The sequence below is a fragment of the Osmerus eperlanus genome, chromosome 3, assembly GCF_963692335.1.
Source record: "Osmerus eperlanus chromosome 3, fOsmEpe2.1, whole genome shotgun sequence".
NCBI lineage: Eukaryota > Metazoa > Chordata > Actinopteri > Osmeriformes > Osmeridae > Osmerus > Osmerus eperlanus.
In genome coordinates, this window is record NC_085020.1 from 7,002,922 (window position 1) to 7,028,109 (window position 25,188).

The 25,188-nt window shown below is 47.8% G+C and overlaps 2 protein-coding genes across 2 annotated transcripts in view; both read right to left on the reverse strand.

Annotated features, from left to right (window-relative positions):
• The window catches only part of si:dkey-49n23.1 (semaphorin-3D), a 31,065-nt gene extending 23,104 nt beyond the window's left edge, over positions 1–7,961 (reverse strand). Inside the window, exon 1 of the mRNA XM_062456857.1 lies at positions 7,782–7,961. The gene's annotated coding sequence lies outside the window, so the exon portion shown is untranslated. The remainder of the gene's footprint in view (positions 1–7,781) is intronic.
• Positions 7,962–8,421: 460 nt separating this feature from the next.
• The window catches only part of plcl1 (phospholipase C like 1), a 39,650-nt gene continuing 22,883 nt past the window's right edge, over positions 8,422–25,188 (reverse strand). Inside the window, exons 2-11 of the mRNA XM_062456916.1 lie at positions 22,315–22,389; positions 21,922–22,209; positions 21,216–21,497; positions 18,689–20,183; positions 18,284–18,489; positions 16,093–16,455; positions 14,159–14,362; positions 13,073–13,148; positions 12,556–12,665; positions 8,422–12,285 (exon numbers count right to left, since the gene is read on the reverse strand). Of these exons, the coding sequence (XP_062312900.1) occupies positions 12,109–12,285; positions 12,556–12,665; positions 13,073–13,148; positions 14,159–14,362; positions 16,093–16,455; positions 18,284–18,489; positions 18,689–20,183; positions 21,216–21,497; positions 21,922–22,209; positions 22,315–22,389 (3,276 nt within the window). The 3' untranslated portion in view covers positions 8,422–12,108. The remainder of the gene's footprint in view (positions 12,286–12,555; positions 12,666–13,072; positions 13,149–14,158; positions 14,363–16,092; positions 16,456–18,283; positions 18,490–18,688; positions 20,184–21,215; positions 21,498–21,921; positions 22,210–22,314; positions 22,390–25,188) is intronic.

Genomic DNA, 25,188 nt, shown 5'->3' on the forward strand with positions numbered 1-25,188 from the left:
TCAGCCCTGTGGCCCAGGCCTGGCTGAGATAACAAACCTCCACCTCCAGATCTGCTCTCAGCTGCTCTCAGCTGGGGAAACAACATGCACACCGACTCCTGAAGGAGCCGACTCTCTCACAGTTACTGGATGTCAAAAGTTAGGCAAACTGTACATTCGATGGATATAGGATGTCCTCCATTACTGTAACCATATCCTCGTTAACATGATTCTATCAACACGTTGTTCATGTTTATTCTGTTGCTGCCACGGCAGTGTTTTAAAAAGCAGATTCCTGGAACATGCAGCTTGTGTCAGAAATGTTGGGTTTCTCTGAAAAGCTTAGCACCTGTGAGGTAAATGGGGTGAGACCGTGCAGCTCTGACATACCAGAGACAGAACAGTTTTCTGGGTTCCTCTTAGCTCCAGATACCAACATCTGGCTGAGTGGTGTGGGAGGCCCAGACACAGAGATTTACACATCTTACTTGATGTTAGGGCTTTTTAACCCTGAGAAGACACAGGACTGGCCATTAAGGTAAGAGGAGAATGGAACAGCATTCAGAGTCCAAACACTTTCTGTTGTCTCTGTGGTGAAAGAAAAGGATGCACTCAAACACAAATGGTTAAACTTGATGTTTAACACTCAAAAGAAACAAAAGCTGAATACCCCTAAGCATCACAGGATTGTGAAACACGGCTCACCACAGTGATTACAACTTTCACGAGCAACTGTTGTCTTGTAGGCATTGAACGTATTTAAAGGGCTAAATTCCAGCTCATTTGTGAAGGATTGTGTCCTCAAGCCATTCACTAGGACACAATAAATGGTGTGTCTGTGTTTCTGTGTGTGTGTGTGTGTCTGTGTGTGTGTGTGTGTGTGTGTGCTTTAACTGGAAGTAGAGTGGGATTTCCTGTGATCTCAGCCTCATTCAATCAGTTGGTATTGAGGTCCCTTCATCAGCTACAGTATAATGAGACTGTTCTGATGATGATGAATGAAAACAGACCATTTAAGCAGCAACAGTCTGTGCTGCATATGACTCAAGTGAATATCTTTGAAAAAAAGCTTCAATCACGACCAATGGTTTGGCAAAGTTTTATCATTTGGCAAGAATGTTATCCAAATGCTGTCTATTTTAAGTATTTGCATTAGCAAATGGATTTTATTGTTTAAATTGTTACATAAAACCTTTTCAAATAAACATTTTGCTAGGGGAAAAAAACCGAGATGAAAAATGAAAGAGAAAAGACAATCTTAGTGTGATAATCTTGTAATCTTAGTGTGTGGAATGATAAGAGCTTCATGATTTGTATCCACAAAGCACCACTCCTTAGTCTGACGTCTTATTTAGTGAAGAAAACATCTCAAATGAATGGTTTCTAGAGATTTCATACAAGAGTGTGACTCCACAACCTCTCTCGGGCTTTGTGTCTATGAGCATGTGGGTATCACAACAGAACAGATCCTGTCACGGCTGGAGAGATCTTAGAGAGAGGTCATCAGTCCTGATGTCAGTCTGAACCACTGCTGGACACACACAGAGATACATTATGATGGAGGGCTGGATTGACCACAGCAACCATCCACAAGCTGTTCTGTGTGTGCCTGCATGTGTGCGTGTGCGCATACAGCAAACAGTCAACTGGTGTGTGTGTGTGTGTGTGTGTGTGTGTGTGTGTGTGTGTGTGTGTGTGTGTGTGTGTGTGTGCATGTACATGTACATGTACTGTAGAGGAATATCTCTTGTCTGGAATGGCAGAAAGAGGATGTAATGTTTAAAGAGCCACAGAGTCAGATATAGTTGGAGACAGAGTGACCAATAAATATGAAGAAATCTCTCAGCCAGACATTCCAGATATGAGGCACTGAAGCGCCACAGGAAAAAACAATACATTTCCACACTACAGTTGGGTCTTCAGGAATGTGAAAATGGGCAGGAATATTCCTCAGAGATATCCAATTTGAAGTCTCTCTTTCTCAGTGTCTTCCCAGATGTAGGAATTCTATACTTAAAGGAAGAGGAAACATTGTAACAAGAGGAGAAATAACACAGAGAATTCCACCTCATTTCCTGCCTGGCTCGAGTATACTGTAGGCAACTGTGATTGTATTCCTGTCGAAAACAAACATGGAGACAATTCCCAGTGCCATGACCTTGAGACAGACAGTTTACTATGTGACTAACCTGACCCCGCCTCTCTCTCTCTTTCCTCCTCCCCACTCCTCTTCCTCTTTTCAGTGAGTTCTATGCATCTGAGCTCATACTGTAAATGGGCAAATATTATGTTAAGGATTTATGTGAGGTTTGCATGCCTGTCACATAGAGTAGCTGTGAGTCTAGACGTCAATATTGAAAACACATTCATGTACTGTTTTTTGTCACAGGAAAGAGCACAAACCTCTTTAGCCGAAAGAGCTTAATTAGAAGGCAAAGGTACTTTACTGGCATTAGGCAAAGCACTTCCAGATAGCTGACTTGTCCCTAACTGTACCCCTGGGGCAAGGAGCCAGGGAAGGAACATTTTCTCCAGGCTAATACTAAGGCACCATCAGTATTTGAAGCTCATTAAAGGACATAAGGGATGTGTTTTTCCCATGGAGACTGATGTGTTGCATTATAAAGATGTGGGGGCAGGGGTTCAGTCCCTCGTACCCACAGACCTCCGTCTGTAAGACTGGGAAACCTCGCCGCAAGATCCTGGCAGTGCTCAATCGGCCTGTTCTCACATGGAGATCAAGCCGGCAGAGGCTCAGTTCCACACGCCATTCAGGGGGGGCTCACCTCTCTGAGTAACTAGGGGGAGGGGGGGCTCACCTCTCTGAGTAACTAGGGGGAGGGGGGGCTCACCTCTCTGAGTAACTAGGGGGAGGGGGGGCTCACCTCTCTGAGTAACTAGGGGGAGGGGGGGGTTGACAACCATGATTTACACAAGGACACCTAATCCTAAACAGATAGTGTGAGGAATGCTGGGGTGATGGGGTACCGCACGGTGAACTTCATCCCTTTGTCATCCCTTAGTCATCCCTTAGTCATCCCTTAGTCATCCCTTAGTATCAGAGGGGTGGTGGGGGTCCTATGTCTTCTGTAGAGCCGTGTAGGACATGGGATGCTGCTGGAGTGACATCAATCAGAGCCAGCAGTCTCTCTTCTCTCTATTATGGTTTCTCTGTGTCTCTCTCTCCCCTGCCTGCAAGCCCTCCTCGGGGCTATTACTTATCTATAATCTCCCCCTGATTTACAGCATCTAGGCCCTGGAGCAGCAGCGCTGGTGTTCCTACAGAGAGAGATTGAGCAAGGGAGGAGGACATAGATATGTTAAAAGAGGAGGAGGAGAGAGTGTACTGTCAGTCCAAGCAAAGCTCTCGCTGACAGGGTAGAGGAGATGCTGGATGTAGGTACTTCTGCTTCTCCAGTCAAGAGAAACCCACATACTGGTGGCTTGGCCAGTGGCTACGCACCCCCCCCCCCCACACACACACCTCCACCCCCACCACTTCCAGCCCATGCACCCACCAAGCGGATCTGAGGGTAGAAGTTGGGCAACAGCCAACCAGCTAGCACACGCTCATTTTGGTAGCTTATCTCCCTCTGTGACACAGAGCTGCCGCCAGAGGCATGGTTATCTCAAAGTCTGTTCTCTGTCTCAGTCTCAACCAAGCTCAATACGTCGAACTCGAACACACACACACACACACTCACTCACGCACAGGTCATATGTATAACTGTGAACGAATGGATAATAAGAGACTACTGGAACAGACTGAGCTCTGGGGCAAACAATGGCGAACAAAAATAAATGCATTCATGTCAACCACATTGTCCAGCTGTAACTCAAAGAAACCTCCCCGGACGAGAGATAATAACGGAGTGTATTTGTAGCTGGAGAACCATAACAAAACCCAGTCGTAAATCAGCTAGACATGTAGGAGAGAATCTGAGACATAACTGTATATTGTTCAGATTGACAGCAGTACCAACTGTGTGTCTGTCTGTGCGTCTGTCCACTGTGTGTGTGTGTGTGTGTGTGTTATGTGTGTGTGTTGTCTATCCCCTTCCACAGTCTGCTGTGGATGCTCACTGGCGCCAGATACAGGTTCATTCTGCTGATCTAGGAGGAAGGAAGCAGAGTTCTACTTGGCAGGACTCTGTAATTGTGGACTATGCACAGAGAAGAAGTCATTAATTAAGATAATATATCAAACTAACACAATGGGTTATTTTGTTTTCTATTGGGCAGCAGGGGAATTTGTTTGTTAGCATGCCATCTGACTAGTCTAGACAAACAAACGTGCGTACACTGTACAGAATGTGTGGTTGGGGCATGGGTGTGTATGTGTGTGTGTGTTTGTGTGGAGGCAACTATGTGCGCCTGCCTCACCTCTTCTTTACTTTACTTCTAATTCTTTATTTTCAACGGTTCCATTGTCCGAACCACCAATCTTTTTCATATCTGGTGCTGAATGTGCACTGGTGCAGGGCAAACACTTATAAGGAAAGATGATAACACAAACTGTGATATCAAAGATAATGCTTTTAGTACAAATAATGCCTATCCTTGATAAACTATATAATGGGCTTCATATAATGTCAACATGAGGCAGTTGATAAGGTGGGAGAGTCGGAGCATCTATTCGTTTGCAGTGTTTGCATGTTTTCACTTGCTTGGTATTTGCTGATTTTAAACACTAACATTTGTCCTTTTTGGCACCTGTATATCCTCCATCTTTCATCTCCTTCACAGCCCAAGAAAGCCTGAAGAGAAAGTGGTAAACATCTCAACCTCCCGGTGAGGACAAGGTCAGGTGCAGTTCAATCAGGAGCAGACAGATCATCCTGTTGCAACCTGCTGGCCTAATCCCTGCCAGGGGAGCGCGTGACAGAATGATCTGTGCCTGTCAGCACCTCAACATGCAGACAGGTCCCTCAATCTCAATTTCAACGACCACTACTGGCCAGAACAGCCAGGATAGGACACAACCAGGGCACAGCCAAGACAGGATGTAGTCAGGACAGTCAGAACACTCAACCAGAACACAGAACCAGAACATTCCCAGGCCAGGACACAGCCAAGGCAGGCCAATATCAAGACACACCTCTTCTTGACAGTAATTATATCTAAACCTAATGACACATTTTGAATAACATGTCTGTCCACCTGCTTTCCCTCTATTCATCTCTCTCTCTCTCTCTTTGTCTCTATCACACACACACACACAGCAGGCATATAGATACACACACACAGGAAACAGCAGGAGAGGAAAGAACCAAAAAAAGAGCACAGCATGTAGCCTAACAACCAAACTAATAACTTTGTCTCTTTCACAAAGGCTTGTTTGCATACTGCCTAGCATGCACTTGTTGATGTTATTTCACCTTCCAGTCCAGTTTGTTTCTCATAGAAACTCAAACTCAACATCCCCACCTACAGCCCCACCTCCAGCCCCACCTCCAGCCCCACCTCCAGCCCCACCTCCAGCCCCAGCCAAAGCCCCAGCCCAGTCAAGTCCAACTACCAGTCCCAGCCAGATGCACCCACTCATATGGGATTAGAGGAATAGGAATATTGTAAGGGTGGGTAGAGAGGTTTGCATGACAACATCAACATACTGTATCTGCTTCATATAACTGCTGGATAATCTCCAGCTTTATAAACATACCTAATACCCAACAGAGCAAGAGCAAAAATGTTATTAGCTTTGGCACCTGATCAATCTGCAGAGCCAATCAGAGAGGGTGGTGAAGGTCTCCTCCTCAACATACTGCAGCACATGCCTGTATCCATCAGACTGATCTGATTCAGAAACATGCACACAGCTGGGATGGGGACTGCCTCACATAGCCACTAATAACAATAATTAATCAATAGAGTTTTGTGTGAATGATCGTGAACATAGTCAATGGAGCGAAAGGGGACTAATAGGTATGAAAGAAGGGTAATTACTTTTAAATTGTTCTCTCTCTGGATAATAACGGTCTAGACATGCAGAGAGAAGTAATCACCTACAAGTTCTCCAGACTGCTTATTTGATATAAACCAGTGGGACTGGATATCTGGGACTCTTCCCTCCATTATAAAAAGTATTCGACAGTACATTTAGTAATAATAGGATATTTTATGAGTACCTGCTGTTATGTTTATTCAGAGACAATGTGATTTAAAACACACAGCATCTATGGTTTTGTGTGAGTGCTCGTGTGTGTGTGTGTGTGTGTGTGTCTGTGGAAGTGTGTTTGTCAATGAAAATGCTTTACAGCCCTTGTCCGCCCCCCTCCAGTCCCGGTCCTGGTGAGCAGCAGTCGTGTGGTGTGTGGTTGAACTCTCCTTTCCTACGTCCCTCACCACGCTATCAGCCACGGGGCCACATTGGAAACCCGACACTGGTATTACAGCCAGTGTGGAGGTCTGTTTCAGTGGGATATATTTGTTGTCAGACCAGAGCCTGATTTATATCGAGTCACTGAGTGTGTGGTGAGGGGGAGAGCTACAGTAATATGGATGGAGGTTAGTAGGACATTGAGGGTTCTGATCCTGTCAGGGTCAGGGCCAGACCTCAGGGTTAACTTGCATTGGTCACATGTGGGTCTTCATCCCTCCATGTTTTTACCGCTCTCCCCTCTTATAGCTTCTCTTTCTCTCTCTCTTGTGCTCTTTCTTTCTTTGGCCGCAGGGCCAGGCTTTCACTCTTAAGGGCATACTGTATGTATGAGCCTATTCTGCATTTGCCATCAGTGAGATGATTTGCACCCTCCATAAAAGCAGTGACGTCATAAAAGAGTTAAATCATCTCAGATGCATAGAGAATGAAGAACACAACACTGTGTGTAATGTTTCCAAGAAACGTGTAAGCATGGAGAATAGAAAGCACACTTGGACATGTGTCTTGAAGACTTTGCTCATCAAACACAGAAGAGTATTCTAGCATTCTCTCCCCCTTCCCCTCGGCTCGTAACATCGGACCAGACCCCTTCAGTTGAGAGAACCTTTCAAGTAAAGGATGACTCCCATTCCAAATCAATCTTTCTGATCAGGCGTGTATAATCAAAACATTGGCCCCTAACTGAGTTTCGGGTTCTTCTCTTACCAGTAAACCCATATCATATAATCTGATAGTGTGAGGTGATGAAAATAGATTTCTTGAAGTACTTTCTGCTACACTATGAGCTGGTTCTTGTGACCATACAGTTCCATGTATCCCATATTGTAATAGGTGTGTGGTAGAAACTTGAAGTTTTCCTTTGTTTTCTCACTGAGCACTATTACTGTAACTCCAAGGCACTGAGTTTGACACAATGGAGGCATGGTAAAGTGGAGGAAACCACAATGACAGAGCAAGAACAGAGGAGTCATTCCCCATAACAGGAAAGACAGACAATCGTGGGACGTTGCTCACATAATGACAAAGAGAAAGAGAGAGAAGTTGGCTCTTGGGAAGCCTACTATAAAATTAAACTACTAAATATAATACTTATTTACTTTACATCATATTAGTATAGCATACTGTTTCAAAATGTAAAGTTACTGGATGAACCTCCATAAAACTCCATGAAAAAAGGGTAGGCTATCCTATATAAAAACTGGTAGGCTATCCTATATACTTCATTAATTGTGTGGTAACAGCTTTCTACAGCCTACAATTACTGTTAGTAACACCGATGTGGACATTGCTATTCAATGATAACATGATATTAGAATAAAGCACATTGAAAAAATCACAGTTAAAGTTAATATGTGTCTCTTGTAGCTTTACTACAGTATTTGTATACAGTATATATACTCCCATAAGTTTTGCAACTCACCAACTCCGTTATTTTGATCCTGATGGCACGACCAGAGATGATGCGTTATTCCACTCTGGATCGCTTACAAATGGGCAGCCGCGGGGTAGGGAAACTTTAGTGACGTTAAGTGTACACACCTTGTTCTCTTCCACACATTGTAAACAAGCGGTCCACATGTGTGCAAAGCCACTCCCCGGACCTCCTATCTCTACTTTCAAGCACCAATGAAACAATACATGCTTTCCGCTCGGTCACTGACGATGACAAGGATATTGGGCGTGATTACAATCCAGTGTTGTATTTATTTCGTGTCAAATAAGGCCTGACCATGGATTTCATTTGCACTATGCTAGGAGAACGTGTGTATGTATCCACTTTGTTGCATATGGTTGCAGAAATCCATCGCAACAAATGACACCAATTTACCGTTGGTTGGTTATCAATATGATGGGTGAAATAAGTGAACGACTGATTACTTAATTGCTTCAAGAAAACTTCCACATACCATGGGTTCTGATATTTTGATTATCCTGAGTAATATCTCCACCTACTGGAGAAAGTGTTGAACTTAATTTCTCGTAACTCAACAAATACACATGGCGCGTAAAATCAGGCACAAATTCCATCATCTTGCAGAGAAAGGAGAGTAGGCGAGAGGTAATGATCAGTAAAATATTTTATTTAGTCTGGGATACATTTGGTTATTTAGATAGAAAACAAAGTAGCTTTTCAAAATAAAAGCAAGGTCCATTTAATATGTATTGGTTTTAAAACACAATTGTCACTTTCAATAAATACTCTCTTATATATTTTTACAAAGACAAAGTACAGTGACAAGAGCGCTAGACAGACATCCATGGATTTTACTAGTCGGAGGAGAGAACAGAAAAAGAGAGATCAATACACACGACTAGAATGGTAGGGCCTAGGCCTGGATCAGTTAGACTATGAAATCCCTAAAAACCTTTCAAACACTTCTTCTGTGCTCAATTAAGCATGCCTGGTGGGCTATGAACTCTGACCATGGCCCCCAGGGTTAGCTAATACATGTTTAAAATACATTTGACAATAATTCAACTTCTATTTGTTCCAGTTCTGGTGTAACACCAGGTCTGGCTGAGAGGACTGACTACTGTCGTTTAAGACACGTGGGTGGGTTAGTTAGAGAGAGTTACGATAGTAAAGCACTGTGGTGTCTCACCAGAGTGCCAACAGTAGATTATAAAGGTCTCTCAACACTTCTGTTTTACAGCACAGGCATAATAGTCCTCTGTGGCTTTATTCATGGATGCGCCTCAGGGGTTAAACACATTGAGGCTCACATCAATACATTACGTCATGCCCTTCCCCTTCCTTCCCTCCATCTGTCCATCACCTTAACACACCTCACCTGTCCCTCAACCCTCACCGATACCCTCTCTCCCCCGACCTACTTCCTGTTTTTGTGAAACCCATGTAAAGCAGGGCAGAAAGCTTATATGGTGGCTTCAAACTGGAGCTACTCATCAATTATGTAGAAGCGGCCACTTTACAGGTAAGTTGATCCTGTTTTATTTAACAAAGGTACATGGATTTAGGAGAGGAAGAGAAAGAAGGAGAGAATGAGACAGAGACAGAGAGAAGGAGAAAGACAGATGTGTGATATTCTAGGGCATGCTTACAGTGAGTCAGACGGTTATTAATAGAAGTCAATAGACGCGTGTGCTGTCACTTTATTTGCGGTTGCTAATTAAGAAGCACTGCAGGTGGAGACAGAGACCTACCCTCCTCTGGCAAACCTCTCTCTCTCATACACACACACACACACAAACTGAGGGCAGGCACAGGTCACCTCCTCCTGTAGCCGTGACTCAGACAGTAGCACCTTTCTGGCTCAAACATGTGGGCCTGGGCTCAGTGAGAGAACCAGAAGACCGGGAGAGGAGAGGAGCAGAGCATCATCACACTGTTGGCTATATCCTGTCCGCCCTCACTGACACACACACACACACAGTTAGAAACACAGGAAGGAAAGAGGAGGAGAGGGAGAGATGGATACGAGGAAGATCCGATCAAATCAAAGAGAGTAGAGAGGCAGAGACAATGCAAATACTGAGGGCAAAACGGGCAGGGAGAGCGAGAGAGGGATGGAGGAATAGATAGACGGAGGTAGAAAAGAACGGGTGGGTGGAGGTGGGATGGTGCAGCAGGCAACAGGCGATGGATAAAACCGTGATGTGAGGGGGAGGACAGGAACGAGGTGTCTAACTGCAGCCCCTTCAATCCCAGCACCTCAGAGGCCCAACCCTACGCATGCAGCTGCTTTTTGGTCAGATTCTTCCAGCATTCTTATCACAAACATGTTTGTATGCACACCGTAAACGGCAGTGATGATAGACACGTGTGTAGTTCACAACTTACTCAGGCCCTTGAGGAATATTTCCCATTCTCCCCATGATCTCCTGTCTTTATATCTGTGCTCTGGGCTGGGTTGAACCCGGCAGGTCTCTCTGATCTTCCCTAACACTGTCTCTGTAATCTAGGGCACCAAGTAGAAAACTCAAAACCATTTGACTGCAATGACCGAATTCTTCAAACTCTCTCAGAGACAAACCTTCAAATTAGCCTTGCCGCCACAACATTCTCAGGAAAACATTTGAATATAACACATACTGGTTTGGGTATTTAGTATTCAAACAAGGCCAAACTGGTACCGTGTTCAATTTAAAGGCCACAGCAAATCCACTGGAGACTGCTGGGTTGTAGTTAGGAAACTAATTTATACAGTGTGAAGCATTTTACCTCCTAAACAAAATACATTTACAATGGAATATTTTACATTGAAGTACAACACCACAACTGGGCAAGCACACATAAATGAGTAAGTAGCACCTGCACCATATTTGTATAACTTAGATTGACTCACAGTTCACCAAAATTCCACTCAGTTTCAGGGAACTGTGCAGAGGGGAAAATTCTTGCAGTCCATACACTTACAGTCACAAGAGCTTTCTAAACTCTATGGAGAAACATTACTAATTCAGTCAGGGTCATAATATGAGCCAAATATTATTTTATATCCTTTCAAATACATTGAATCTGTCATCTAGCAGAACACCACCCATAGAAAACTGTAGTCCCAAATGAACCAACCCAATTGAACTCAACCATTAACAACAGTAAGGCTCAAATCAATTCTCAACGTATATGGAAGGATTCGAAATACCATATGATCAAGGTCTTTTCCCAACCACTCACTGAAAGTGGTTCCCCTTTCCGCCCCTCCTTCCCCTGCCCAAGGCTCAGCGTTGCCCCAGTCCCCCAGATCTGAGCTATCTGATCAGGCCAGGCCATGTGAGCCCTGCAGGGTTGACCCGGAGCTGCCCTGAACCCTGTAGCTGGCGCTCCAGTAGCTGCCAACATATAGCTCCTCTCAGGTTCCCTCTCTCTAGTATTTATGAGTTAACATGAAGTGGAAAAGGGGAGGATGGGCTGGAGGGAGATAGCTTCACCACTGGATTTAGCTCAACATTTTAGACGTTTCGCGTGCAAGGGAGTATCCAGGGGTGTACTGTAGGACTGTAGCAGTATGGAGGCAAGTCACTCAGCCTCTGAGTGACACCTCCCCCCCCACCTTGGCCCACCCCCTCTGGTGTTAATGTCAGGCCTTTAGGGCCCCCCCCCCCCCCAAGCAGAAACGGTATGGGGTCATCTCTAAGAGACCATTAGGTGACTGGAGCCTTCAGGGCACTAGACTGGAAGAGAGGCTGTCACAATGGAAATGTCTCAGGTTTGGTCATGAAAGAGTGGGACTTTGAGAAATTCAAGTTTCTGTCACCACATCACAGCACATCGCTTGACAGAGTCATCAGAATGTCAGTTGGTCAAGATTCCTTTTTGAGGAAAGCTTCATGTTACTTCTGTCCATCAGAAATACATTAAGACGAATTCAAGCGCACCTTCCTGACATTTTGTTAATACTTATATGAGAACATTCATGAGTTCTTGCTGTAGCCTGTTATTGGACTGATTAGTCCCTGAAACACACACATAGTAAGGCCTTAAGATTAGTGTAGGTACACGCCTCTAGTCTAGACTGGTAGTCTCACTGGACTGAATAAAGGAATGGGTTTTAGAAGGGTTTTAGATAAATCCACCCCTTTCTCTCCATCTCTCTCTCACTCACTCTTTCTATCTAATGTTTCTCTATCTCTCATTTCACTGTTACTCAGCCTCCGCGTTCTCACGATGTTTCTCTCTACTGTATCTGTTCTCCGCCTCTCTGTCCTTCTATGCCTCTCAGCTTATCTCTCTCCACTCCTTCCTGCCCCTTCCCCTGGTGGTGTGTGCGAGGGGGTGGGGGGGCTCAGATGCGTCCGTTGCCCTGGGTGCTGCCCCTGCGGGTGGGCAGACTGTGAGGGACGTAGTGGTCCCCTGAGGAGAAGGAGGTGGAGGTGAGGCCACAGGCCTCACAGGCTAGAGCCAGCTGCCTCAGGGCGTCCAGGGAGTCTACCTTGGCACTGCGCAGCAGGTCACACTGACCCTGGGTAGAGGAACAAGAGGAAGGGAGGTGGGTGAGAAAATGAAAAGGAGAAAGAGGTGTGCTGTGTGCTGTGTATACGTGGGTGATTGTGTGACTGTGTGTGTGTGTGTATGTGTGTGTGCGCGTGTGTGTGTGTGTGTGTGTGTGTGTGTGTGTGTGTGTGTGTGTGTGTGTGTGTGTGTGAGAGAGAGAGAGAGAGAGAGAGAGAGAGAGAGAGAGAGAGAGAGAGAGAGAGAGAGAGAGAGAGAGAGAGCTAGAGAGAGTTTTCACCTTGAGCACAGTGATGTTCCATGTGAAACTCTCCAGGGCTTTGCTCTGTTTGCGTCCCTTCAGGCCCTCCTTCTCCCCCAGCCGAGGCAGCTCCTCGTGGAACTCCATCCCTGGTGGGGGGAGGGTCATACCACGCATTCAAAGCGATTCACATCAAACTTTATTTACATAGCACAGTCATACTTGACCTTTGTTTACATCAAGCAACAAAGAAGCATTTTCCAGCTCAATCAAGCTAAGCAACCCTTCCAATTCCTTTTTGACGTCTGCGCCATGATGGGCTCAAATTCATGTTTGTTTTTCCAGTCTCTGTGTCTCCATTTCTGTCTCTGTGTGTGTGTCTCTCTCTCCCTCCTTCCCTCCCTTTGTTTCTCCCATAAAGGGTGCTTCATGCAGTCCTTCTCCTGATTTGGGCATGAGAATATAAAAAGAAGAAGCCCTCCAGTCATAGCAAGTACTGCTGCTTCCTCCACGCTTATTCCAGTGGTTCTTGTTCCTCCAGCCCTCCATCTCTCACCTTCTCTCTGCACCTGGGCGATCCTCTCCTGCACGGTGTCCGCGTTCTCTATCAGCTGCTTCTGAGCGGAGATCATCTGGAATAAACAGTGTGGACGCAGAGGGATGCTGGGTGATTATCTTCATGGACAGACAGACCGACATGCTGACATGCAGACACACCAACAGACAGTCAGTCAGACAGACAGACAGACAGACCAAAGGGCCACAAATATCACTTCACATCTACGGACAAATGGATTGAGAGATGGAAAGGCTGTTTGTAGCTGGAGGGCAACAGCAGGGAAAGTGAAAGAGAGAAATGGAAAGACTGATGGCAAACAGACTGGCTGGAGGGTGGTGGGGGAAGAGTGTGTGTGTGTGTGTGTGTGTGTCTGTGTGCATGTGTAGGGGGTTGGGTTGATGACTAAGCTTATGTGTAATGAAGGCTTAGGGGGTGAGATGTAACAGTCTGGAGCTCAGACCAACTGTGACTTCCTCACACTGCCCCGCTAGGCTAGCAAGCAAGAAACACACATACACACACAGAGAGCGAGAGAGCGAGAGAGAGAGAGAGAGAGAGAGAGAGAGAGAGAGAGAGAGAGAGAGAGAGAGAGAGAGAGAGAGAGAGAGAGAGAGACAGACTCGCAATGGGCTCACAAAAACACAGAGAAAACAAAAGCCTCCTCGGCCCAGATAAAGAATTCCATGAACACAAATGTAATCTATTTCCTGATTTTCTCACTTCGTCCTCTTTTTCTAGATCCCTCTCTCTCCTACCCATTTGTTCTGTTGACTGAGGGGGAGTGATGAGAAAGAGCGAGCAGGTGGGTGATCGAATACAGAAGAGAGAGAGTGGGAGGGAGGGAGCACAGCTGGAAAGGAGCACAGTGTGTGTTGGTGCATTCGTCTGCATGCCCTTGTGTGGTGTTGTGTGTGTAAAGCTTGCATGTTTGCGTGTGAGGCCATGCATGTCCCTCTGCATGTGTGCATGTGTGCCTGCGTGCGGAGGTGCGTGTGTGGTTGTATGCGCGCGTATGTCTCTCTCCCTCCGTCTCTTGATCTCCTTCATGCCTACGCAGTCTATCGGTATGGATGGCTTCCTCACCGTGTCGTAAGCGGTCAGGAGCTTGCGTGTGGAGTCGGCCAGGCTGGCCAGTGGCTCTAGACAGGGGTAGCCATCCCTCAGGATCATGGTGGCTCCTGGAGGGCCCTCTGGGCTCTGCAGACGGGTGGCCAAGCTCTGGATGCACTGCTTCAACTTGGACACCGGAGGGAGCCCACACTGCTCCTTGAAATTGACAGTGGCACTCTGGAACATGGAGGAGGGCGAGAGAGAAAGAGAGAAAGAAAGACAAAGAGATAAAGGGACAGAGAGAGAGAGAGAGAGAGAGAGAGAGAAAGAGAGAAAGAAAGAAAGACAGAGAGAGATAAAGGGACAGAGAGAGAGAGAGAGAGAGAGAGAGAGAGAGAGAGAGAGAGAGAGAGAGAGAGAGAGAGAGAGAGAGAGAGAGAGAGAGAGAGAGAGAGAGAGAGAGAGAGAGAGAGAGAGAGAGAGAGAGAGAGAGAGAGAGAGAAAATAAGTTCTGACCTCCTTCTTAAATACAGTGAAAGTAGAGTATTTGATATCAAAACAGTAACTCATTGGATTTCAGTATGGCATGTTGACATAAGCCACGTCTGACAAATACACTTACTAAACAGACAGTTATACACAGTGAATAAACATTGTCTATACTTGCAACTGATTTCCCTCCCAGGGCTGTTCTAACTAACATTCTGCCAGGAATCTCTGGCAATTACCCAGCTGTAAGAACCACTGGGACACAGGACAAGCAGTTACACACTGGTGGCTACCATATCCACCTGAGGACTGTGTGTGTGTGTGTGTGTGGGGGGGGGGGCTGACATGATGAATAATAGACCGTAGCAGATGAGACCACAGCTGGACACATGGCAAAGAGTAGGAGATAGAGATCGAGATAAATCGAAAGAGAATGTATGTCAAAGAAAAATCCCAGATTGAAAAGGTAAGATTGAATGTGTGTGTGTCAGTCAAGATTGTGTATATGTAGAGATAAGCTGGTCTGCGCTGTGACCAGGTCTATCTGTCCTCCCTATGCTGGTATTTATAGATTCTGTGTAATCCTCATCTCTTCTCTCCACTTGTCTATCTTCCTCGCGTTCTCTCCATTTCTTCCACCCCACAGAGGACTCACAGGTAGTGTCTGATTTCATCACAGTCACGCAATCGAGTCCAAAATTACTCTCCTACAACAACTTGAGAACAAGACCTATTTCGACTCCACCTAAATATAAACCCACCCGCTCATACGAGTCAAAAACATTGTCGTTCAGCATGTTAGGGCCAGATGCAGCCTCTAGTTCCAGTCCACCGGCCCCAGGCTTCTATCCCCTGCTCCCAACTCCAAGGTCCATAACCCCGCATACCTCATAGCACACCCCCTTAAACACACACATACACACATTCTGCAATACAACCCCAGACAATACAATAGAAAGAGAAGGTCATAGACTTTAGAAGGAACACAATAATAGTCGTCGTCGTCCCCTCCCCCTTAAGATTAATGGTGTATTAGTAAAACTGAGTCTCAGTTTACAGATACCCAGGAGTCTAAATTGAGGATCACTTCAAATGCAACTAATGCGCATGGATTAACTGAGGCGGTTCTTTCTCAGGGAAATTGAACCACTTTCAAGTAGACACATATTCTCCATATGTTCAACAAATCCGTCTTGCCGAGCATTTTGTCCTTTGGCCTGATCTGGACCTTCGGAAACATTCAACCTCATGCCAAACTGCTGTTCATGATCAAGACAGCAAGTGGGATCACTAGGGTCAATCAGGTATCTGCACAACAGCTGTGCAATGACCTGATTTGACAAAAAGATGATCAGATCCTCAATGATCCACTCATCCTCTCAAAATGAAATTCCGAAGGAGTAGCAGGTCAAATGGTAAAATTAGAACAAGGTGCAGCAAATAATTTGTGGCTACAGCATTTAGCCGTCTTGGCTCACCTGGCCGTCCTCCCGCAGGTCCGTGGCCTCCCTGAGGGGGGCGCTAGCTGAGCGGAAGGTGTCGTCCAGGACCTTGATCCCCGTGTTCCGGAGAGTGACATACTCCCTCCCTCGCCGGACCCCCCGCCTGACCGACAGCCCCCTCCTCTGGGCCTTGCCCCCCCCTCGCCGGTTGGTCACCGCCACATGGATGAACAAACTGGCGTGGGGCAAGAGGTCTCCGGCTAGGCCCAGCAGGGGCACGTTGCGGTAGCCAGTCTGAAGGCACTCGAAGGCGACGCTGTATTGGCCAATGAAATCATCTCCGATGTAGTCGTCATCCAGTACCACAAAGCGCAGCAGGGCTAGCTCTGGCATGTTGACCTGAGGAGACACCATCAACACTATGAGATGAGAACAGATTATGCTAGAACATAAATACTGAGTCATACTGACGTTAGTTGTGTTATCTTCATCCCCATATTCATGTGAATGTGAAAACAGATTTTTTTATGCATTTGGTTGGAAAATCCGGTTTAAAGATTAATGTTTATCCTTGAAATGTTCATTTCTGAAGAAGAAATATTGTATATGAGCATCGGTGCAGCTTCAATATATACTTCTGCATAACGAATCAAACATTTCTTTTGCCACTTTAGTCAACAGAACCTCTGAAACAAGAATGAATGAAAGATCCTAAATTATATATTAACTGTATCTAACTATTCATATCCATACACAGGAGAGGAAACATAACCCAAAAATACATTAAGCGTCATTTATTTCAGCCAAGCATGCTCTGACACAAAAAATACATGTACATTTTCACACTGAAAGGTACTAGCCAAATCAGAATTAGAACCCCCCTCCCCACACACACACATACACACATGCACACACAATACTCTGCTGACTGTGTGCTGGACACGTGAATTAATACACACATTCCCAGTTGTGTTTGTGATAGATGGACTTTCCTCCTCCTCCTCTCCTCACCACACATATACATCACATACCGACCCAGCACACAATTTGAAGCCACTCACCGAATGCGTGTGTGTGGGGTGTGTGTGTGTTTTATATACCCCCTGGTGTTCCATAGCAATATGAGGTCCTTACACTCCAGGCAACAGGAAACTAATTCAACCAACAAGAGACATTTATTCCCAAGGGATGAGTGTGTGGTTGTGTGTTTGTGCATGTGGTGTGCTTACATGTGTGTGTGAGTGTGTGTGTGAGAGAGAGAGAAAGCGAGAGAGATTGAGAGAGAGAGCAAGAAAGAGAGAGAGATTGAGAGAGAGAGAGAGAGAGAGAGAGAGAGAGAGAGAGAGAGAGAGAGTACATAAGTAGTGACCTCCTTCTTATTTAGAAATGGCGGTTATTGAGAGGGTCAGATAAGGAGGCTGGTGGGTGGGTTGGATTGAAGATTAAGGTGCGCCCTCAGGGGTCCAGGCCTGGGTCTGTTGGGTTTGTGTTCCAGCATGTGAACCTGCTTGTTATGTGTCTGATGCAGTAGAAGGAACATCATGGCCTGACTGAGCTAGGACATGTTAGTAAGCTGGAGTGTGTGTCTGCTTTTATGTAGGGGACAACCCATAGAAGTGCTAACACACGCTGCACAGACTGTACCTACACAAAGACACACACACACGCACACATACAAACAGTAAGAAGGCATTGCTGGGTACATGGGGCTTCATATGTGGTGGAATAGACACAACCTTGACATGTCTTAGGAGACCTGGATGTCCTGGTATTCCTATCAAAGATAAGCTTTCTAACAAGACAACGCTGAGGTGTTGACGACACATGAGAGCGTGAGTTGTCTGAGCCTGAGATGCCTGACAGACACACAATCAGCTATACACAGTTTCCTGTGTGTGTGTTTGTGTGTGTGTGTGTGTGGATGTGTGTGTGTGTGTGTTAGGAGTCACGCCACACTGCCCTCCAGTCCCCCCCCCTGCAAAGGCTTGGGTTACTGGCCTCAGGGTTGAGGAGCTAAGTTAAGGCAAAGCCCTCTTCCTCCTCTTCCTGAACAGGCCTCCAGCCCTCCTCTTCATGGTCATTAAGCCCTCCAACCCTTCACATTTCCCACCACTGATACCACAATCAGTGGTGGGAATTGAAAACAGTTTCCATTGACTCCAATGGGACATGGACAATGATGTAAAACGCTACTCTCTTTCGATACCACCGGGACCGAGAGACCAACCTGGAACTCAAAGGTTTCGTCGAACAGCGGGTCGTCCTGGTTCTGGGCCGCGGTGCGAGTCCGTTGTTCGGCGCAGTCTGCAGGAACGCCGTGCAGCTCCAGCACCACGTAAGGGTCGATGACCTCGCCTTTGGCGCCGGCGCCCTGGGGCTTGGGCAGGTTGTGGGCGCTGATCACTTTGACCCGCAGGGTCTGAGGGGGCACACCTGCCACAGCAGCAGACGCTGGTTTACTCTATCGTGAACATACTGTACGTCGGGTATGTGATGCCATGATGCATTCGAGCAATTAACCGAATGCCAATGTAATTTTCAAAGTGAAAACATGAAATATGAATTTGCAGTGGAGTAATTCAAAGATATGTGTGTGTGTGTGTGTGTTTGAAAACAGCATGTTAGCTCTTGCCTGGAACGCAGCCCTGGGTGTGGGCACTGAAGTAGGACACCTCATCCCTCATGACAGACGGACGGAGCACAAAGCCGCAGCCGCCGTTCTGGGTGAAGCGGCCCCTGTGGAGATCCAGCATGGCGCCGGGGGTCTGCTGGTTGAGGGCCACCAGTTGCACCCCGCCCTTCCAGTAGCACTGGGGGTTGGGGTTACTGGAGTCCAGACGCACCGAGCTGGGCCGCACCCGTGTCAGGGTGCGCTTGGTAAAGCCCACCAGCTCCTCCGGGTTCTCACTGGCCAACCGCCCCGCCTCTCCCTCCCCCAGGGAGCACAGCGTCCAGTAAGGGGGCTCGGGGGGCTGGGGGGTGCCCGGGGTGGTGGGGGTGCTGGGCGGGGAGTGCTGCTGGGCTTGTTTGCAGGCGCTGCGGTGGGCGTAGAAGCTGCGGCTCCCGGTGCGAGCCACGCTAACCAGGCCAGACAGCTCTCTGCACAGGCGGAGCCTCCTGGGCTGGGGGGGTGGCGGCACCACCAAGACCACGCCCAGCTCCTCTTCTCCGGGGATGGTCATTCGGCGTCCGGCCAGGGGGCCACCGCCCCCTATCTCCTCGTCCTCTTCGGACACCTCCCCCTCTGAGCTGTCCTCTTCCGGCGGTAGCTTCTTTCCCACCAGGAGGACCCGACCCTTGAGCTGCTCGGGGGAGGGCAGGGTGGCGAGGCGCTCTCCCAGGCTGACGGGCGGGGTCTCTGGGGTGTAGAGACGGGTCCCGAACACCTTCCTCAGGTGCTGTGCCAGGGTGCGCTGCTGGGAAGGGGAGCAGCGCTGGCACAGGTAGAGTAGCAGGGGGTAGGGAGAGGTCAGGAAGGCGTACTTGTTGACCACCTCCAGGGCACTGCGGATGCTGACTGGCGTGTAGTGGTGGTGGTGGTGGTGGTGATGGTGGTGGTGATGGTGGCGGGGGGCGTCGGGACCGTAGTCTACCCCCAGGAGAGGCTCGCCCTCTGGGCCGTCGGTCACTCCCAGCTCCAGGCATCGGCAGCCGGCCTGCAGGGCCTTGGTGAGACCCCCCAGGTCCGCCCTTCCGTGGACCTGGTCATCCAGCAGGTAGGAGCGGTAGGAGGCACTGATGTAGTAGTGGAACAGGGGCAGCGTCATGTCCTGGCACACCCCCTGATGCTCCATGTCAAACACCTGGCACTCAGGGGACTGCAGGTAGCGGGCAAAGCCGTCCAGGCCCAGCATGCCTCTCTCCCTGCCCTGGGCTGAGGGCTCGAAGCGCCGGACGACCTCCATGCAGCCCTCAGTTGTGGCCAAGGACAGACCCTGCTCTGTCTCCAGGAACAGACGCAGGTCCTGGGCGTCCAGACACTCCCGGTCTTTAGACAGCTGGACCAGCAGGAAGTAGACGTCTGGGCGTGTGCAGAGCTCGCAGTAGGCCTCGTGGAACTCCTCCCGCGTCACGTGAGACGTCAGCTTCTCCTTGCTGCGCTGGATCTCCTTGAACCGCAGACGAACCTGGGGGAGAGAGGATGGGCGGGGAGGAGGATAGGTGCAGAGAGGAGGAGGGGCAGGGAGGAGGAGAGGTGCAGAGAGGAACGAAAGGAGGACAAGGAGGAAGAATGTGGATGAGAGGCGTAATAAACATGACATAAGTTCAGGAAGGGAGATGGAGTTAAAGGTGGAAAGGAAAAGTTTGTAAAAAAGCAACTGTATATTTTCAATATGCAATATAATAGGCTTAGACCTAGACTCAATACATACAAATAGTTGAGAAAGGCCTGATGCCAAGGAAATCTAATATCCATATCAATCCAGAAGTCATAACTGAAGTGAATTAATGAATATAATATTCCCTATTATTCTCAAATGAATTCCGATTTTATTTCGGTTTATTTCCCTGTTGAAATGGATATTAGAACCTTCATCATATGATTTCAGCAATGAGATAATATATCTTATATCCACTTAACCTATATGTCCTTGCCACACACACGTTCGCACACACACACAAAACACCCACCCACACATGTATATGCATACACACTCATTGTGATTACATTTCGAGATCGAGAGTGGGTAGTTATTGCCTAGATACCACCTGAAGTACCCCTTAAGACACACACACACACGTAATTGGTGCTATTCAGGTCTGTGAACAGCAACACCATCTGCAATCTTATTCCATCTGCTGCCTGTGTCTGGTTCAGTTTGTATCACAGGTCTAAGAATACCTCAGCCACTCCTTGTAAAAAGATTTCAGTTGGGCAGATCAGCTTCCTTTAATATCCGACTGAGGTAGCAGGAGATCTTGGGAGTCTCTGTTTATTTACATGCTCTAGAGTTCTAAGCAGGCTGTGAGTAGAATGTTATGTTTTAACTGCACCCCTGCATGTTCCAGAGAGAGGTGTGATGACTGGGGAGAGAAAGTGTGACGGAATGCACAGCGAGGGGATGAATCTCTAGTATAGTACATGTAATAACAAGTCGTGATGCATATGAGTGTGATTAGTCCACTCCCAACATATTCAGACTCCAGACCAGTCTCACCTTGGCCTCCTTGATGCCCGGGCACAGCTTACAGATGGTGGCCACTGCCACGTCTTCGACCACAATGCCATAGCCATCCTCGTCCACCTCGGCAAACTCTGCTGCCAGCCATTCACTCCTCATCCGGCTGCCAAGGCTGCCTTCCAGGCCCAGCCCCCCGTCGCCAGTCCCGAAACCTCCCCCGCTGGCCCCTCCGATGACAGATGGGTGGGACACCAGGTAGCGCAGGCCTGTCACCCAGATGTTGGCCACGTCAGCTGACAAAGCCACAAGGTCCAGGGACTGGAGGGAGGGAAAGAGGCATGGAAGGTTGGGAGGAAGGTAGGAGAGAGAGAGGGAGATAGAGAGAGAGAGAGAGAGAGAGAGCGAGAGAGAGAGAGAGAGAGAGAGAGAGAGAGAGAGAGAGAGAGAGAGAGAGAGAGAGAGAGAGAGAGAGAGAGAGAGAGAGAGAGAGAGAGCGAGAGAGAGAGAGAGCGAGAGAGAGAGAGCGAGAGAGCGAGAGAGAGAGAGAGAGAGAGAGAGAGAGAGAGAGAGAGAGAGAGAGAGAGAGAGAGAGAGAGAGAGAGAGAGAGAGAGAGAGAGAGAGAGAGACAGGAAGGAAGGAAGGAAGGTTGGAAGGAAGGAAGGATTTAATTTTCAATTGAACTTTAGATGAGTGATGCAGGCAGTGGTTCCTCAGCAGGGTGGCAGCTCTCGTCCTGTCTACCTGGTAGTCGTCCCCGTGTATGATGGAGAAGGCAGCCTCCTCAGCCAGGTGCTCTGCTGCTGGGCCGTTGTGCAGGAAGGTCTCAGTACTCTTGCCAGTGCGGACCTCTTTGATGGTGCCCATGTCGAGGCGGGCGCGGTCTCCGTCCTTCTTGGAGGGCTCCCAGCGCAGACAGCTGAGGTCCGGGTCCAGGGTGTAGAAGCGACAGTAGACCCGCGAGTTAGGACGCACCTTCTTCAGCTCACAGCCCCCCTGCATGAAGGCTAGGCAGTCTGCCGCACTGCTCACCTGATAGGAGGAAGACAACAAGAACGTGTATAAGACCCTAAAAGACTAGATGCTTCCTCTCCTAATCTCAGTGTGACTGGGTGTTGTAGAGCAGAAGAGTCCCACCTTCTTCTCAGAGGGCATGCTGCTGAAGGACACGGTCTTCTTCCTGCACCCACCCATCTTCTGCACTGAGGGATCCTGGGAATACAGAGACCCACAAGATGAGTGCCGTGAGTCTTCAGAGATCCTCAGCTTGAAAGTAAAAAAATGTAGTTGACAAACATACAGTGCTGGCACTTAACAGTACTACACCAACGTATGATACTGATGTTCGAAAAACTTTATTGGCCCAGCAGGAAGAGGGCAGTGAAGGCACAGTGTCTGCAGAGACATGTGAGGGAGGTATGTACAGATAAGGTCTCTTTGAAATAAAAGGTTAGCAGATATTTTATCTCAGGTCAGGCTGCCATTGTCAATATTTCTTAAGGAAGATGAAAGAGGTGCTATTTTGGGAACTACGCTCCACCCTTTCTCCCAAAGCTGCCAGACGTCAGAAATAATGTCTCTTCACCCAGTGATAGTTTTAATTTGGATTCATCTCCAGAAGCTCAGCTGAAATCGATTGTGCCATTTCATTTCATTTCTGGTAATTTAGTACCAATTCACAGCAGCAGGCCTTACAGCTGCTGAGACCTTTGGGCAGATGACAAGCACACACTCACAAACACACACACACACAAACATGAACATGTATGGATGTGCAAGGGGTAGGTGTTACTCGACTGAGTGAATGATTAAATATAGAGCTGGCGTAACCCGACATGCATGCCTTATCAATTATAGACAGTCAGAGGGGAACTTTAGCTGTAGTCAAATGACGTGGTTCAGTGACAAGGCTTGCATCTTAATTGACGCTGCCTGAAACCGGGTTTGAATTAGTTCACTGAGCTAACGCCCCAGCTTTGTGAATGAAGGTGGTCCTTCGATTCCAGCAGCTCAGATCTCTGAGATCCCTCCTTGGCATGGACACGCTGGAGGAAACACTTGCCCTCCGCTGCTCCCACATGACCCGCCCAGGTTCAGAATGCCTCATTGTGAGTCTTTTTCCAACAAAATCTCTTTTTAAGACACGGAGGGCTGTCTGGGTTTGGCCTTTGTCCGAGTACGGGCAGACAGGCTTAGTGAAAGCAGGTCAGCTGGTATTTAGGTGGACAGGGAAGGGCGGGAGCCACGAGGCTGGTTGAGGAGATGCAGGGGAACAGACTGGGTGGTGGCGTTAATGCCCCCGAGAGCAGGTCCACAATCACCGTCACACAAAAAGACCTCCAGGAAACCATGACAACAGGCAGTAAAGCTCTTAATGCAGCAGTTTCGCCTAAAAGGACATCCATCAGTTCTAATCTGCCCCCCCCCCGTGAGCTCACTCTGTGACGTTTACGTTTGTTTTGTTTCCCTCCGTCCAGGATGCTCTTCGTTATGAACATGCTGCCGTTGACTATCTAGAGAGACAGGGGTAAAGATTGAAGCAAAAGAGAGAGAGTGCTAGATTGGATGGAAAAGAGAGAAAGCGCTGAGATAAAAGAGAGTGAGAGGAAAGAGACGGCAGAATGAGGGGGGATGTAAGAGTGTACTGTAGGTAGACTGAAGACAAGCCTACATTGCGTTCAGCTGTTCACAATAAAGTCATCCCAAAAATGTATTGGAAATTAGAATTAGAGTATGGACAGTCTGTTGCCGTCAAAAACAACTCTGGTTCATCAAATTTTAGTCAAACGCTTTAGGTCAGAGGATGGCATTTTGAGACTTCCCGCTGGTGTGTCTATTCAAGCAGCATACAATATAGATTAGTGTATATGTAAACTCCATTTGACCTTAGTTGTGTAATGATGCTTGTGTGTGATTATAGTAATAGAACATTGTGTCACACAGTTCTGTAACTCTCCCAGTGATGCTCTGTGTTTCCAGCCATAGGTTATTTCATTAACCCGCTTACCCACCCTTACCAAAGCGCCTCTGAACACAGTCAGGCACACGCATTGCAATCTCAGACGTAAATCCAGAAACCCACTCACACAATTAGGCATGTGCCCCCCACCCCTCACCCCCCACCCCTCACCCCCCACCCCTCACCCCAAACACCACAACACCCACACACACATTTCTGTCATCCGCGGCTCCCTGCCTGAACCTACACCTGCTTCCCATATTAATCCAGTTTTCCACAAAACCGGAACCGAGTTATGAATCAGCTAATGATCCCTCAGGCCACCGTAACCGGACCAGATTACCACAGTGCTGCCAGCATCATTGCCCCCCCCCCCCCCCCCATCACACACACACACACAAACATACACACACACACCACCCCTGGTAATCCTTGCCGGATAGACGGACAGCCAAGCTCTGGGGTTAGAGGGATGTGGAAGGATTAGCCACCACGAGTTTACCCTCACAGCCACCCCGCTCCTCACATACACATTGTGCAACTAGTACACACACACACACATTGTGGAAATCGTATGCATGCGCACGCACACACATATTCTACCCCGCGGGGGCCAGGACAAAGATGGAATTAGATTTAATGGAGTACGATGCCACTGTTGAGGCTGCTGATCTGATGTCATTGAGCTAATCTATAACCAGGCTCAATGATGCTGGTGAGGAGCAAGCCAGCCATCTTACGGTGCGTGATGAATTACTTTCAATAAGACCGAGAGAAAGGGATGAGGGTCATCTGTCTCTGACATGTGTAGCTGGATGAGAGTGCGATGAAGACAAAGGAGGAAACGAGGCTCTGTGCTACCGCAGTAGCTCTTCCTGGTTGTGTTTCATTGTAGCCTTTAAACAGCCAATGGTGTATAGGGTCAGCTCGGAGGACGATGCAGGAAAGGAGCTGTCTCAGACACATGTTTCTGTTCTGAACGTGGCTGAAAGACTCCTGCCTCAGGACTTATTTATCCTCAGTAATAGTCAGTGAGGCTATTGGTGAGACGA